This window comes from Dipodomys merriami, unplaced genomic scaffold, assembly GCF_024711535.1.
Source record: "Dipodomys merriami isolate MVZ:Mamm:240054 unplaced genomic scaffold, mDipMer1.0.p SCAF_19, whole genome shotgun sequence".
Classification (NCBI taxonomy): Eukaryota; Metazoa; Chordata; class Mammalia; order Rodentia; family Heteromyidae; genus Dipodomys; species Dipodomys merriami.
This window is the reverse complement of record NW_027203270.1, coordinates 29,868,323-29,885,730: the sequence shown is the minus strand read 5'-3', so window position 1 is coordinate 29,885,730 and position 17,408 is coordinate 29,868,323. Positions and strand designations below refer to the sequence as shown.

Here is a 17,408-nt window from a genome sequence, read left to right as displayed (position 1 = left end):
AAAGAAAAACTAAGTTTCATCTGATTTCTACATCTGATAAGCAGTACTTAGCCCAAGATCTGAAAGCCCATTTGTCAGGTAGAAATTGCTTGCTACTCTCTGCCTGCCTGGAATGATTCTGACTCCCAACACCCTGGTGAGCTGATTGCCCTCACCTCCAAAAGCAAGCCAGAGGAAGAGTAACCAGAGGAAGAGAGGGAGGCAGGGCAGAGGAGGAGTTACCTGAGTAGGTGTAGACTCAGTTGTCTGTATCTGAAAGTTCTGAGAGGGCTTCTGAGGGACGGTGGGGAGGGTGGCAGATGCAGCCTGCACCACTCGCAGTGCCTGCTGGGGAATCTGCACCACCTGCTGCTGTTCAGCCTTGGGGGGCACCACTTGCACCTGCTGGACCACAGCTGGCTGGCCCCCACCTGGGCTTTGAACAATGAGCAGGTTGTTTCCTGCCTGGATGATGTTGTCTGCTGTGGTCTCAATCAGCACCGTTTCCACCTGCTCAGCTACAGCCACTGGCGGCTGGGAGACAGGAAGGGTCTTCTTCCTGACTTTCTTATTAGTCTTAGACAGAGGCGCAGGAGGGCTTTCGGTCAGGAGCTGAGTGGCAGCCCCTGCATCGCTGGCATTCATCAGGTTGTTGACAGGTAGAGTGAGCGTCACATTGCCACCCCCTCCCGTCAGCTTCACCACATTGGCCCCACTCTGCACTGGGGTGGTAGTTGTACTAGACTTCTGGACAGGGGCTGGCTTGATGGGGACAGGCTTGTTGTGGCTGGATGGTGAGGGGGTGATGATGGCTTGGTTAGTACCAGGGATGATCTGAATCTGGTTGGTGAGATTGGGCTGCACCTGGATGGTTTGGGAACTGCTTGCCTGAATCTGAGGGACTGTCTGGTACTGGATATTTGTGTTGGATCGAGTCCCTTTGTTGATCATGGTGGGATTCTGGATAGCAAAAACCAGCTGGCCTCCAGGATAGGAGGTACTTAGCTGTGAGCCCTGAATCTGCAGTATGTTTCCTTTGGAGGACAAGATGCCGAAGCTATTCTTGCTGGGACTGAGGGGTAGAGGGGCAGGTTTGATAGGGACCAGTTTCCTTGGTGTGGGCTGGGGTGGAGCAGGAGGTGTCACCGCAGCTTCAACTGCTGGTGGGCCAATTTTGCTACATGTTGCAGCAAGCAGGGCCAATGGGGATGGTTGAGAGTCCTGAAAAAGCATCAAAAGGAAGGAGTGAGACTGAAGTCTGTGACTAGCCACCTCTCTTCACCACAACATTCCCCCACCCCCACCCCTCCACACATACACTCTAGCTCCTGCTGGTTTCTCCATGAGGCTAAGGGAGAAAACATGGGAAAAGGACTTTCTCTGGAAGGAACTCTCCAGAAGCAGTCCCTGGCCAGGGTGAACTAACAGTGTCAGCCAGCAATTCCTCCTGCTGACCCTGTATTATAGCAGGGACAGTGCTACACCTGCAGGTCTCAAATTGGGTTCTGTGGGCCCACCATACAAAATTGGGGGGAAGGAGTTAAACAGGAAGGACAGACACTTTAGTATGTTTTCTAGGGATGGTAATTATGTTCCCTGGACTGAGAAGGGCTGTTCTGGAGGCAGCAGCTACAGGACAGGTTCTAGCAGAAGGACTGCTGAGCTTAACTCTGGTCTTTCCACCTGACCCACTTTGGTACCTTAGGCAAATGACTATTGCTTCTTGGATAACAGAACCTTCCCAAGACTCATGTCCTAGGATGTTTACTGTAAAAGAATGGAAAGGATTTTCTTTTCCTTTTTTTTTTTGGTTGGTTGTGGGGCTTGAACTCTAGGCCTGGGTGCTGTCCCTGTGCTCTTCAGCTCAAGGCTAGCAATCTACCACTTAAGCCACAGTGCCATTTCTGGTTTTCTGAGTGGTTTATTGGAGGTAAGAGTCTCACGGACTTTCCTTGCCTGGGCTGGCTTTGAACCGCAATCCTCAGATCTCAGCCTCCTGAGTAGCTAGGATTACAGGCGTGAGCCACCGGCGCCCGGCTTGGAAAGGGTTTTCTGAGTGTGGTGAGTGTCGTCCAAGCAGCCTGCCCTCAAAGCCCACTGCCCACTTGCCTGGGTGGTGGCGGCTGGCTGCAGGTAGTCACTGGGACTGACAGCAGCAGTGGCAGCCATGCTCGTCTGTGGATCTGTTGGAAGAAAAGATATGGAGTAATGCAAAAGACAGAGAGCAGAAAAGATCCCAAGGCTCAGTTTGTTAATGGTACTGGGGTTTGAACTCAAGGTCTTGGGTTTACTAGGTAGATACTCTACTACTTGAGCCATGCCCCAGCCCTTGTTGCTGCTTCTCTGAGAGAGAGATTAAACAGCCTTCTCCCCATGTTTCCACTTTAGGGTGGCAGTCCAGCACTTGTCAGTAGACCTCCTCTACTCACACTCAAGTCTCTAAGCCTATATATGGACAAAATGGGGCAATTGTTCTCTTGTACTTTTTTTGGAGGATGGTAGTGGTAGTACTGGGTTTTGAACTCAGGATCTTGTGCTTGCTATGCAAGTATGCTACCACTTGAACCATATTTCCATTTTTTTCTGGTTATTTTGGAAATTGGGGGGGAGAGGGTTAGTGAACTTTTTCTTCCCAGGCTGGCGATGAACTGCCATATTTCTCAACTTTCTGAGCAGCTAGAATTACAAGCATGAGTTGGTGGCACCTAGCTTTAGTAATTTCCTTTTAAAAATGAACAGGTGCCAAAGATCACTGGGGACTGTTCTTTAACCACATCCTCACATTGTAGGGCCTGTGTGTGTTTATAAGCACAGTCCTATAGTTTCAGGGGCTAATGAGGAGAGCTTCATTCTGTACATTCAACCCATGATACACCTGTGCAAAGGAAAAGGTAACATCTTTTTCAGAAGCAATGGAGGCCTGTGTCACTTGGCAAAGGTACACTGCAGGGTAGGCGTACAGGGGGCCCAACGAGTCCAGTCGGTACAATACATGACTGAAGGCAGTAACTGGTTCCACCAAATATCCTCTAAGAATGTTGTTGATTTTAGTTTTACTAACTTTTTATAGTTATTTGTTAGTTTGCTTTTGCTTTTCTTTTGAGATGGAGGTCTCACTTTGTAGCCAAGGCTGGCTTCAAACCCTTCTGTCTCAGTCTCCCAAGTGCTGGGATTACAAATAGGGACTACTACCCCCCGCTTCAGTTTGAGGTTCTTATAAAATTAAGTAAAATTAACATTTTAGTGAGCTAATGTAAGTCAACCCCAAAACACCTTTTCCTTTAGAGCACTGTTGTTCAAACTGTTAGACCATGAGCCACAGTTATAAAAATAATTTATTTGGGGGCTCAGGACATAGGTTAATAATTAGTACTTGTTTAGCATGCATAATCCCAGCAACACACACATGCTCACACACACAGTAGTCAAAATAACTTACTTCAAGACCTAGCATGCATGCATGCACTTATGCACACACACACATTCATGCAACAAATCCCTGTCCTGTGCTCATATAGGAAAAGTTGGCTGAAATAAGACTGAAAGAGTGATTCAGATGGTACAGCACCTGCCTACCAAGCAAGCATGACACCCTGAAATCAAACCCAGTACCACCAGAAGTTTCCTGAAACAAAATTTGCACTTACTACCATGTAATTTTGAAATTTTTCTGCTTTCTATCAAAAGTGCTGATTGTGACCCATTAAATTGCTTTTATACTTAACTGGCTGAAAAATACAGCTTTGGTCTATATACTACCAAAGTTTGAGAAAAAGTAAAAAGATCTAGAAAGTGAGTTAAATTGGCAGATATCATAGAACTTCAAACAATGGGTGTACTAGGGTGAAAGGTTGGTATAATACTAAGAGTACCAGGCTTTAGAATTCAAATTGAATTCTAAGTGAGGCTTCTGACTGTGGGTCCATCCACTAGTGTGGTGGTCAGGTGCTCCTTTCAGATTTACAGCACCACCATCTTCAGGGTTTCTGTGAGGCTCCAATTACTTACTCAAAAACATCAAGCACAGGGCCTGGCATATGGTGGATAATCAATATATGGCAGTATAAAGTTTAGTAAATCCTGCACTAAGGTCAAACAACAAGAACAGGCCAGGTGCTGGTGGCTCATGCCTGTAATCCTAGCTACCCAGGAGGCTGAGATCTGAGGCTTGTGGTTCATAGCCAGCCCAGGCAGAAGAGACTGATTTCCAGTTAACCACCAGAAAACCAAAAGTGGCACTGTGGCTCAAAATGGTAGAGTGCTAGCACTGAATAAAAGAGCTCAGGGTCAGGCTCTGAGTTCAAGCCCCATAACCATCACCACCAACAACAAAAACAAGAACAGGCCAGGTACCAATGGCTCACACCTATAATCTTAGCTACTCAAGAGGCTGAGATCATGGGGCTGGGAAGGTGGCTCAGTGGTAGAGTGCTTGCATTGCATGCATGGGCGCTGGGTTCGATTCCTCAGCACCACATAAAGCTGAAAAAGCCAGAAGTGCTGTGGCTCAAGTGGTAGAGCACTCTCCTTGAGCTAAAGAGCTGAGGGACAGAGCCCAGGCCCAGAGTTCAGGCCTCACGACCAACAACAACAAAAAAAAATCAAGAGGCTGAGATCAAAACCAACCTGGGCAGGAAAGTCGGCTAGATTCTTTATCTCCAATTAACCACCAAAAAAAGTTGAAAGCAGAAGTGTGGCTCAAGTGGTACAGCGCTAGCTTTGAGCACAAAAGCTCAGGGACAGTGCCCAGGCTTAGGACCAACATGCAAAAATAAGTAACAAGAAGACAGAGCTTAACAGTACTTGTCATGTAAAAACAAAACAAAACAAAAATTAGTGGCTTTTGACTCAAAGCTAAATGAGAACCAGTAGAATCTACATATGATTGCCAAAGAAGCTACTATAATCTTGGACTGCATTTCTAGAAACTTAATCATAGAACAAGAGAAATCATAGTCCCAGTGGATTATGCATATCAGGCCATGTCTAGAGTCAGGTTGTGTGTGTTTTGAGGAATATTTCCAAAGGGGGATTTTTAACTGGAGCTGATTTAAAGGAAAGCAGCAACGGTTGTAGCCAGGGTATGTGGGTAGGGACATTCACTGGGGTACTTGTTTCATACAGTTTCAAAGGGTTGAATCAAGACATCAGAACAGACATTGTAAAGACTTCAGTTTAAGAGAACTTTTAAGCAATGGGATCAATTGCCTTTGGGGGTAATGTTCTCTCTCTCTGGAACTGGTCAACCAGAGGAAGGATGTATGTTTCTGTTGGAGATGGGATAGGAAATCAAAGCAAACAATTCTTAAGATTTCTATACTTTTGGGGGACTGGGTGGATATAGCTCAGTGGAATGGCAGTAGCCTAACATGTGCAAGGCCCTGGAACTGATGCCCAGCACGAAGAAAAAAGAGAAAAAAAAAGTAAGATTTTTACATTTTTCATGTTGCTGATAAAAACAGGAGATAGGTGCTGACAGGGCTGAGAAGGCAGATGAGACCTCCTAGGAGACATGTTGGAGCTCTCAAGTTCACAGCTAAACTTGGTCAGTGACTCTCCCTCAGTCAGACACCACCCTGTGTTATGAAACCAAGGAACACAGAACAAGACAGAATGAAAATGAAATGAAAACTGACCCAGCACTTTCTAATTATCCCCCCTTCCCACAAGGCAGTCATGAATTACCCTGGACTCAAAGCGTTTAGAGACCCCGCTGGGTGCTGGGCTTCTTCAGTTAAAGTAGAATCTACTGAGGCAAGCTGCAGACTGCAGGCTTCCATGCTGCGACATTTCAGTTTGGTTTCATTTTCCTCCCCGGCTGGTTCTGAAATACTCCTCTAGATATTAAAGCACTCTAAGGATGTCTCCTAGTGTCACTCAAAGCTTTATATTCCCTGGGCTGTAGACTTGAATGGTCAAAATAGAGACTACTGTCCCTGCCATGGCAGAATTATGTCCTGGAAAACCACTGAGAAAAGAGAAGGGAAAAAAGAAGTACTTCCAGTTAGTTTTTGGGAATGAAAGTGGATGAGAGGTAGCCAGATATGTAACTGCATGATTATGATCAAAGGTACCGTGAATCCTCATTAATTTGGAACCTTTTTATTTAAAACGTATAATGTGATATAAATTATACTTAACTTTTCCTTTATACTATTGAAAGCACAGCTAAGTATATGAAGATAGACTCAGGCGTAGTTATGTAATTGTTTTATACCACTTCCACCATTTTAACAGTATCATTTGCTTTTAACAGCAATTAACATCTAGTTGTAGAAAACTACACTTAGTAACATTGATAAGATTTATCAGATAGTCTTGAAAGAAAATACTGATCTCTTTCAAAGTTGTATTATTTACAGACTTTTCATTAATTCAGGTTGACTAAAACCTCCTCAACAGTCCCTAGGATGATGAAATTTTACAGTGATTTTTTTTTTTGGGGGGGGGGTTGGTCATGGGGCCTGAATTCTGGGCCTGGGCGCTATCCCTCAGCTCTTCAGCTCAAGGCTAGCGCTCTTCCACTTGAGCCACAGCACCCACTTCCGGCTTTTTCTGCTTATGTTGTGCTGAGGAATCATGCATGCAAGGCGAACACTCTACCACTGAGCCACCTTGCCAGCCCCCCCCCTTTTTTTTTTGTCGATCGTGGGGCTTGAACTCTGGGCTTGGGCGCTGTCCCTGTGCTCTTCAGCCCAAGGCGAGTGCTCCACAGTTTGAGCCACAGCACCACTTCTGGTTTTCAAGTGGTTTATTGGAGATAAGAGTCTCACGGACTTTCTTGCCCGGGCTGGCTTTGAACCATGACCCTCAGATCTCAGCCTCCTCAGTAGCTACCATTACAGGCATGAGCCACTGGCTCCCAGCTTTTACAGTGATTTTCTATACAATAGTGGTACATCTCTTAGGCCCCAAGAAAAACTAAAGATATATAGAACAAGACTTGACAGTAGCATGAACAGTGGTGCCAGGTGTCTAGTAGGACCATACTTACTCTAAAGAAGCTACTACAATCTTGGGACTGTATTTCTAAAAACTTAATCATAGAACGAGAGAAATCATAGTCCCAGTGGATTATGCATATCAGGCCATGTCTGGAGAGTCAGGTTGTGTGTGTTTTGAGGGACATTTCCAAAGGGGGATTTTTAACTGGAGCTGATTTAGAAGAAAGCAGCAATGGTTGTAGCCAGGATACCTGGGTGAGGACATTCACCAGGAATTTCCTTCCCCCATATTGGAAACCAACTGAACCTCAAGTCTGACAGAAAAGCATCTAGTCTCCTGGCTCTTATCCTCCATCTCCACCACCTATTCTCTAGCACAGCCCCCCTCTTCCCTCTCTCCTAGGCCAAACTTGGTGTGGTGGAACTGCTACCAAGTGGACTCTACAGTCTCCTCCCTACTTCTGCCCTACACTCTGTGGCTGCTCCTGCTCAGGTCCCATCAACCTCCTTACTGCTACACCAGATCTCTATTGTAGTCTCCTCCCCGAAACGCCTATGGATTTTCTCCCACCTCTTCCCTTTGTGGACTCCTTTTTTTTTTTTCTGTCAGCTGTGGAATTTGAACTCAGGACCTTGGCACTGTCCTCGAGCTCTTTTGCTCAAGGCTAGCACTCTATGACTTTAAGCCACAGTGCCATTTCCAGTTTTTTTGTGTGTGGTTAATTAGAGATAAGAGTCTGTGAGACTTTCCTGCCTGGGCCAACTTTGAACAGCAATTCCTCAAATCTCAGCCTCCTGAGTAGCTAGGATTACAGGCATAAGCCATCAGCACCTGGCTATGGATTATTTTCCTTGCCACCCCTAAAAATGTGGCGTGTTTTTTTTCCCCCTTCACCCAACATTCCACTCACAGTCACTGTAGGCACCACTCCCATGGCATCAGGTTCCTACTATAGGCTGAAAGCTCTAAGGCCTCTCCAATACATACTAGTCTAGTACACCCAGCCCCGTGGGACTCTACTTGGACTGGCCACAAACACTCCCAACCCTGAACATTTCCTCCTAGAGTTTCTCATCCCTAGCTTGAGGCCTCCTTCCAGACCCTAAAGGAGCCCTTATCTCCGCTGCTGCCCTTCTCTTGTTAGAACATTTTGTCTTCCTTCAACCTTTCAGGTTTTGTTTTTTTTTTTTGCTTGTTTTTTTTTTTGTTAGTCGTGGGGCTTGAACTCTGGGCATGGGGTCTGTCCCTCAGCTCTTCAGCTCAAAACTAGTGCTCTACCACTTGAGCCACAGTGCTACTTCTGGTTTTCTGGTGGTTAATTGGAGATAAGAGTCTCGTAAACTTTTCTACCTGTACTGGCTTTGAACCATGATCCTCGGATCTCAGCCTCCTGAGTAGCTAGGGTTACGGGCATGAGCCACTGCCGCCCAGCTTTCAGGCTGTTTTGTGTGTGTGTTTTTCCCCCCAGTAAAATTCTTTTTTTTGGGGGGGGGGGGTCAGGTCGTGGGGCCTGAACTCTGGGCCTGGGCACTGTCCCTCAGCTCTTCAGCTCAAGGCTAGCGCTCTACCACTTGAGCCACAGCGCCACTTCCGGCTCTTTTCTTTTTCTTTTTCTGCTTATGTGGTGCTGAGGAATCGAACCCAGGGCCTCAGGCATGCAAGGCAAGCGCTCTACCACTGAGCCACCTTCCCAGCCCTCCCCCAGTAAAATTAGTAAGTGATGTTATAGATGAGGTGAAGTCCTTTGGTAAAATACTACTCATTACAATAATCATGGGCCTAATGTGAGTGAATGGGCCTGCTTCCCAAGTTGGACTATGTCTGTACTGAACTACTGAAGAGACTCAGTTCCCAGCACAGGACCCCTCCAAAGACCTTACACTACAAGTATCTTACTTTTTTTTTTTTTGGGTCCAGTCATGGGGTCTGAACACTGGGCCTGGGCGCTGTCCCTCAGCTCTTCAGCTCAAGGCTAGCGCTCTACCACTTGAGCCACAGCGCCACTTCCGGCTTTTTTCTTTTTGCTTATGTGGTGCTGAGGAATCGAACCCAGGGCCTCAGGCATGCAAGGCAAGCGCTCTACCACTGAGCCACCTTCTCAGCCCACAAGTATCTTATTAAAGGTAGTCTCTCTTCTGGTATCTTCAAGAGAAAACTGAGCAGGATCTTCATGTGAGATCAACAAATCATGATAATTTTACCTCCTCAAGAGAAATCTTTCTGCTTTCTACTCATGGCTCAAATTCCACACTCAAGCTTTGAGTACTCAGCTTGTTTTGCCTCCTGCATTCCTACTATCTTGGCTATGGCTTCTTTGGCCCTCTGCTATGGTATTTCCCCTGGAGGAATTTCACTCTTTCCAAATAGGCCTTCTGTTGGCTATTTTGGTCAGCTCAGCTGGGCCAGAAGCCAACAAAGCAGTTTCTAAGCCCAGACATTCCCAGTTGCCTAGCCTGGAAGCACTCAGGGCTTCTGAGAGGAAAGAAGCCACAGCTGGTTTTAGAGAACAAAGATAGACCTTGAGGGAAGTTGACAGGCTGAGAATCAGCTTGGATCAAGGAGGGAGCTGCAACCTGGGTGGAGAAAAACTCCAAACCATACTAAACTACAGATTTTTTTTATTCCATTGTGGGGCTTGAACTCTGGAATGGGGTACTGTCCCTCAGCTCTTCAGCTCAAAGCTAGTGGTCTACCGCTTGAGCCACAGCGCCACTTCCAGCTTTTTTTTTTTTTTTTTCTTAATGTGGTGTTGAGGAATCAAACCCAGGGCCTCATGTATACAAGGCAAGCACTCTACCACTGAGCCACATTCCTAGCCCCCTGCTGAACAATTTAGAAAAGCAAATCTCCACAATCACTGTAGCTATTATAAACAAGGCCCAGGAAATAAATTTAGTAATTTTCATTGCCACAGGCCAAAGTGGGAAGAGGAAAGTGAATAGGAAAGGAACTGGAAGAATCCCTCACAACCATCCCAGGTGACCATGCAGAGGCAGGCAGGCAGGCAGGCAGGCAGGCACAGGAGAAAGGTTATTATAAGGTTTATTAGAGGGGCCATATGTCCCCAGGAGAGGGAACACATGGCATTTGCCCCTATCCAGGTGGCAGGTAGGTCAGAGGGAGGAAGTGAGGGCAGAAGTGAGCTAAGTTCCTACAAGGTAGGTCTGGAACTCTAGGGCAGGGAGAAGCTCAGGTCTGGGTAGAGCTGAGGACCAGAGGTAGGAATAATAACAAGAACCAAGATCTATCTCTGTCCACTACCCCCCACCCCATATTCTCACCCCCTTATATTCTGACCCTGTAACTCAGCCCATGTCCATTATTTCATCAAGTTAAAATTCCCTCCATTACTTTTCTCCTTTTCAGATATGACTCTTTACTATCTTACAGGCAGTTTTTGTCTCATAATAGTTCAACTTTATTTTTTATTTATTTATTTATTTTTTGTCACTCGTGGGCTTGAACCCTGGCCCTCAGCTCTTCAGCTCAAGGCTGGTGCTCTACCACTTGAGCCACAGTGCCACTTCCAGTTTTCTGGTGGTTAATTAGAGATAAGAGTCTCATAGACTTTCCAGCCCTGGCTGGCTTTGAACTGCAGTCCTCAGATCTTAGCCTCCTGATTAGCTAGGATTACAGGTGTGAACCACCAGTGCTCAGCTCTAGCTTATTTTGCTTGAGGAGTCTTGTAGTCTTTTCTGCTTGGGCTGACCTAGAACTGGTATCCTCCTGATCTCGACCTCCCAAATAGCTAGGATTACTGACTTGAGCCCTAAACAGTACTCCTAGTATCTCCAATTTTGTGTCTCTTTCAACATTCTTTCCCTGTAGCAGATGCTAATTCCATCCTAGCTGCTCAGCCCTAAAACCTTAAGACTTATCCTTGACTTCTGTTTATACTCTACGTCTAACACTAAACACCTATATTCCAAACATATACCAAATATGACTGCTTTCACTACCTCCTCTCATCATCCAGGTTCATGTCCCCATCATCTCTCACATGGATAAATAAGAAAGCCACCTGGCTGGGCATCTGACCATGGCCCTATTAGTCTATTCTCAGTATGTACCAGGCTCGAATAAAATCATATTACTCCTCTGCTCAGAGTCCCCTAATAACATTTCATATTCCATTCAGTCAAAGCTCCCACCATGATGCAGGATTCTAGGTGAGCTGGCTCCGTCACCCCTTTGACCTGCTTACCTCTCATTCTCCCTTACTGCTCTAGCCTTTCTGGTCTCCCCGCTATTCTAGAATGTATCAGGTATGGATCCTTCAGGACCTTTTTACTTGCTCTTTTGTCTGCTTCTCACACACACTTTCCAAATTGAACATGGCTCAGTCTCCTCGTCTTTCAGGCTTGTTGCCTTCTCACTGAGCTCATCCTATGCAATCTGCCCTCTCCCACACATTTTTCCTACTCTTCTATTGTTATCCTTAGTACTTCTCTCTTTCTAATAAGTAGGGTTATTTATGTACTGCCTCACCAAAAATGTGAGTTTCCTAAAGGAAAGGACTTCTGTCTTACTGATGTATCTTCTACTACCTGGCCATGGCAGGTGGTTAATATATGTGTTGAAGACATGCAAGAATGAACAATTCTAGAGGAAGGCAGAGGGGGAGAACCCAAGGAAAAAGCTTGCAGATTTGTGTGTTCTGGCACTGGATGTAGAGTAACTCCACAGGTTAGCACAGCTGTTCCCATTACAGATGGAACTCTAAACTCGACCATTTTCTCAGACCTGAGCTCAGGCCACCACAGTGTTTCTAGACAAACACTTCAATATGTATGCCTCATCACCATACACACACACTGTAAATCTTCTTTCAATTAACATGCATGGGATGAAGCCAGTTATCTGAATATAAACACCCACCCCTGGTCTGTCTCCAGTCTGAGTTCCTCTCCCTAAAATGTGATGCTTTTTTATTTGCCCTAGCCTAGGGACCAGCTACTGAAATGATTAGTGACTTCATCTCCCCCGGGGGGGGGGGGGGGGGGGAAAGAGGGCTGGCTTATTACTGACTCTCTTTGAAGACAAGGAAATATTCTGGTCTGTTTTTTTCTTTCTTTATTTATTTTTGCCAGTCGTGGGGCTTGAACTCAGGTCCTGGGCACTGTCCATGAGCTTCTTTGCTTCTTTTTGCTCAAGGCTAGCACTCTACCACTTAAGCAACAGTGCCCCTTCTGGCTTTTTTCTGCTTATATGGTACTGAGGAATTGAACCCATGTTTACTAGGCAAGCTTTCTACCACTAAGCCACATTCCCAGCCCTCTGGTCTATTTTTTTAGAATGATCTGAAATTAAGTCTAAGAAAACTAAATATTGACTATGGGAAGAAATGTCTCACTTCCAGTTCCCTGGCCCTTCTTACTGTCTCTTGGTCCTTATTCACACTATCTTAGAGGCTACTTTATGACTTTATCAAATCCCACAAGAATGGTGACAACCCCAGAGAAGAGGCTCAAGAAAGACAACATTTGGAGATGTGCAAGCTAGTGACTGCTAGCTCCTTCTGAGCCGCTTTCAACTTGTATGTCAAGATGAAAGGCCACTTAATAGCTTAAATCACCACATGGGGGTAAAATGGCATCCTAAAGCACTTAACATCAATCACCAGAACTAAACTTCTGCATTGTAATGTGGTAGCTTCCAGTAGGCACAGCAGACATTTCTGATGTTCAAACAACATGCAACTAAGGGAATGACATGCCCAACAAAAGATTCCAATGGCTGGGCCTGTAAGCATGCCTGTCCTGTGATGTAAGCAGTCTTGACATTTCAACACACTGAGATACACTAAGATGGAGTGTTCTGCCCATTTATAGCCTCTTGCTTTAGGCAAAGTTTATCTCCCTAATGCATGCCAGCCTGAAGCCTACTCTGATGAGAGGCATGGTGATCCCTGTGCCAGTTGTAGCCACAAAGCACCGAACAAGAACACATCCTAGATGGAGTGAAAGTCCAGGTTCACCCATGTTGCTAATCCTGGCCCTGAGCCTACTCCTGGGGGCTCTTTTCCAGTGTCATATGAAGACTAGAAAAAGTTTTCCACTTCACAATCTGTTAACTAGAACAAATCCACCCATACCACCTGGAAGCATCTCCTCAAGGGCAATCTCCAATTCCATTCCTAGTCTGACAATGCCCTTGGGTTAGAAATGTCCCAGTTTGCCGGGCGCTGGTGGCTCACGCCTGTAATCCTAGCTACTCAGGAGGCTGAGACCTGAGGATCGCGGTTCAAAGCCAGCCCAGGCAGGAGAGACCATGAGACTCCTATCTCCACTAAACCACCAGAAAACCGGAAGTGACGCTCGCTGTAGCTCAAGTGGTAGAGCGCTCACCTTGAGCTGAAGAGCTGAGGGACAGCGCCCAGACCCAGAGTTCAAGTCCCACGACCGACCAAAAAAAAAAAAAAGAAATGTCCCAGTTTTACCTTCTTCTTTCATCTTTCCACTCAGCTACAAAGATTACCAACAGAAAAATGGGACTCCCTACCTTAAAGTCCTACAAGAAAGATGTTGGTCAAAAGATATGCCAGTAACAAGTAACATTTTAATGAAAAGAGAAGGAAGGGAAAAAAAGGGAGGGAGGGAGAAGAAGAGGGAGAGGGAGAAAGGGGGAGGAGGGGTAGGGAGAGAGAGAGATTCCTCCCCTGATAACAAATTTAGGGGGGGAAAATCATACAAATATTTGCCGAGTATTCAAAACAAAAGCAAAACAAAAACAGTAAATCCACTCTATGACATACATTTCTCAAACCCAGAAATATACTTTTGTGGTCCAGTCTAGAGGTAGTGTTCCTGGTTTGTTTTTGAGACAGGGTTCCACTAGCCCAAGCAGATCTCAAACTCTATATTCTCCCATATCATTCACCACCATGCCTGTCTGTGTTCCTGGTTTAGAATATACTGGGAAGAAGTTCACAAACCCATTAAGCTGCCCAAAGGAACACTTCAGATATACTACCCAATGAACTTATTACAAAAAAAAAAAAAAAGGCCCAGTACTGGTGGCTCCTGCCTATGATCCTAGCTACCCAGATGGCTGAGATCTGAGGATCACAGTTCAAAACTGGCCCAGGCAGAAAAATCCATGAGCCTCTTATTTCCAATTAACTAGCAAAAAAACAAAAGTAGATGTGTGGATCAAGTGCCAGTCTTGAGTGAAAAAGCCAAGCAAGATCAAGAGGCCCTGATCAAGCTGCCTCCTTCACCCCCCAAAAGACCAACTTGAGAGAAAATGTATTCTCCAGTTTTACAAGATGAACCAATTAATCCTAAAAACTGAGCTCTGTTCCTACCATTACATCTCTAAAAGTTCTGTTACAAGCCAGGCACTGGTGGCTCATGCCTGTAATCCTACCTACTCAGGAGGCTCTGATCTGACAATCACGGTTCAATGCCAGCCTGGGCAGGGAAGTCTGTGAGACTTTTATCTCCAATAAGCCACTCAGAAAACCAGAAGTGGTGCTGTGGCTCAGTAGTAGAGTGCTAGCCTTGAGCTGAAGAGCTTAGGGATAGCATCCTGGCCCAGAGCTCAAGACCCACAACCAACCAACAAATAAGTAAGTCATAAGGGCTCTGTTTGTGCAATACTTGCTTAAAGTAAGATGAGGAATTGCCACATACCTATTGCAAAGGACTGTTCATTATCTGATACAAGAAACTTCAAGTTCTCCAAAAGTCTGCTATTAACTACCAGAACTTATAAGTTAAAAGGATGAGGCCAGAGGCATGGCTCAAGTGGTACAGTGCCAGCAGAGCAGAGCCAAGCAATATTGAAGCCCTGAGTTCAAACCATAGTACAAAAAAAAAAAAAAAAAAAGTAGTAATTCAAGACCAAGATATCAAAATGAACTACCCTACCTGCTGGAATGCCATGAGGTTCTGACCCAGACATCTTCCAAAATTTTACAGCTCTCTCCTCTTTGAAGGGCCTCCAGAGGCCCAAACTTTGACTAGAATCTGGGGGAGAGGGGTAGTGGCTAGTCTATTTGCTGTCCACAGGAATGCCAAACTCTTCCTCCTGGATCCAAGTCTCCCTGCAGGGCAATCAGAGGGATCCAATTATGAGCAACTCTAGTTGAGTCTTTTTGGCAGAGTCTGTATCCTTAGCAGCTCAGCTCAGGGCTCCTAATTATGTCATGATAGCTTTTTGTTGTTGTTTTTAACCAGAGAAGTTAAGCCTCTGTACAACCAAGTAGAAGAACTACAATAAGGAAACTTCCCCTTCACCCCTGCCCAGCCAATGAGAAACCATTTCCAACAGGTATTATTGCCTGTTAATGTTATTTTCTGACAGATTCGCCCCTTCATCACAGGAATTTAAATCCAAACAAGACAGTGCAGTTATTGCGGTTATATTTTCACTAATACAGATTTGTGTTAGTAATTGAAATTACTGCTGTGGTTCTGCTCTGCCTGAATCATTCCCTTTTCTAGCCAACACTCAAAACTCTCTAACCCTAAATATCTTACCTAAAAAATACCACTCAAAGCTGTGGTAAACACTGTAATCCTGGATACTCAGGAGGCTGAAATCTGAGGATTATTGTTCCAACCTAGCCAGGGTAGAAAAGTCAGTGAGACTCTTATCTCCAATTATCAACAAAAAAAAAGCTGGAAAAGGCCAGAAGAGAAGCTGTGGCTCAAGAGACAGAGTACTAGCCTTGAGCAAAAAAAAAAAAAAAAAAGACTAAGGGACAGGAGGGAGGACAGGTGAAGAAAAGCAATCATGATATTCAGTATACACACGTGGAAAATAACCTATGTAATTTGTGGGCAGAGATGAGCTGGGGAAACCAGGGGAAAACAAAGGAAGGGTTGACATTGTCCAAAACAAAAAAACAAAAACAACGTATTCATTACCTGACTTATGAAATGGTAACCCCTTTGTACAACACCACAATAAAATTATATTAAAAAAAAGAAAAACCTAAGGGACAATGCCCAAGTCTTAAGTTCAGGCCCCAGCACACACACAGACACACAGACACACACAGACACACAGACACACAAACACACAGACAGACACACACACACACACACACACACACACACAGCAGCAGCAGCAGCAGCAGCAGCAATGGAACATGACAGGATTTTTGGAATAAAAATCAAAGAATGTAGTAAGGACAGGTTTCTCATTGCCCAAAATAGAAGACACATTTCCTTCCGAACGAAGATCAGAAAGCCACTGAGAAGAAACGGAAGCAAGGATAGGCAGCTGAAAACCATGAAATCAGCAGAGGGGATGGCTATGGGGTGGATGGAGGAAGGAACCAAGTGCCTATTGGGTTTTATTTATCAGGCGATCTGCCAGGCCTGCCCCTGGGCTGCGGGATTTCAGAGGTCTCCCCCTCAGGGACATCAGATAACGAGCTCGGGAGCTCCTCTACAAGTTCTCAGACTTCTCAAAATTCCAAAAGCCGGTCACTGTCTAACTGGAGACTTAGGGACCCCAGTGCAAGCATTAAAAAGCGGCTTGGGCCCACCCACCCCTCCCCTCCCCGGTCTAAGGCCCAGAAAGTTCCCTCGCCTCCAGACACCATCTCCGGATTGGGATAAATCGCGGAGCACGTTGAAGTCTAGGCCCGCCGGTGCCCATCTGGCAGACACCGTCCGGGGTTCAGGTATCCCCTCCCTCCTCTCAGACGCCAGAAGGCCTGAACGCCTGAGGGCACCTAGAGGTGAGGCGTCCGGGCGCCCCAGCGGGGAAGCCTGAGGAGCGTCCGCCATTCCTCAGGGCCGACCCAGGTACAGGTCCGCGGGCCGGGCGGCGCTGAACCCGGCTGACAACCTCTCTCGAGGGGTGCCAGGCTCGCCCCGGTGCCCGCTCCTCACGCCGGCCCCCGGAAGCGCCTCACTCCCGCCCAGCGGGCTCCGAGGGGGCGGGGAGTCGAACGCCCCCTTCCGGGTGCCTCCGCCCGGCTAACCAGCCGCGCTCCTCCTCCAGGCGGGAATCCTCCCTCCCCCGCCCCTCCCGTAGCCGGGCCCCGGTGCCAGGCCCAGCCCCAGGGGGGAACCCTCGGCCCCGGCCTCCCCTCCCCGCGGCCTCTGCCCGTCTTCCCGACCCTTGAGGTCCAGGAAGACCCCGCCGGCAGAGGCCGGGACCCACCGCTCATTACGACATCTTCCTCCCTGGCCTCCGACGCCTCCGCCGCCACCGAGAGCCTGACACCGCCCGCCTAGCACCCGCCAATCCCGGAGCCCGCCACTGCCCGAGCGACGGCAGCGTTTACCAATAAGCGTTCGGGACACTGGGGACCGACAGCACTACTAACTAATCAACGAGAGGCATCTAGAGCGACATTGGTTAGGCCAATAGGGCGGTGAGGCGTCACTGATGGACGGTAGAGGCCACCAACCGGAAATATATTGAGAAATGAGCGACGTATTCGCCGGCCAATTGGTTGGAGGTAAAGTCCCGCCCACCAGGTAGTTGATAGACAGCAACAGGAAGCTAGATAGGGTGGGCTC

At 46.7% G+C, this 17,408-nt stretch overlaps 1 protein-coding gene across 9 annotated transcripts in view; it reads right to left on the bottom strand.

The window, feature by feature from the left end:
* Positions 1 to 17,107, bottom strand: part of Sp2 (Sp2 transcription factor) — a 29,497-nt gene extending 12,390 nt beyond the window's left edge. The window contains exons 1-6 of one of the 9 annotated variants that reach the window (XM_070028226.1): positions 17,047 to 17,107; positions 15,408 to 15,490; positions 14,796 to 14,971; positions 5,665 to 5,947; positions 2,089 to 2,162; positions 223 to 1,200 (exon numbers count right to left, since the gene is read on the bottom strand). In XM_070028226.1, the coding sequence (XP_069884327.1) occupies positions 223 to 1,200; positions 2,089 to 2,148 (1,038 nt within the window). In that variant the 5' untranslated portion in view covers positions 2,149 to 2,162; positions 5,665 to 5,947; positions 14,796 to 14,971; positions 15,408 to 15,490; positions 17,047 to 17,107. Of the gene's footprint in view, positions 1 to 222; positions 1,201 to 2,088; positions 2,163 to 5,415; positions 5,640 to 5,664; positions 5,948 to 14,795; positions 14,972 to 15,407; positions 15,491 to 16,612; positions 16,690 to 17,046 lie in introns of those variants that run through there. The other 8 variants (XM_070028222.1, XM_070028228.1, XM_070028223.1 and 5 more) reach the window with 8 other exon arrangements.
* Positions 17,108 to 17,408: the final 301 nt, after the last annotated feature.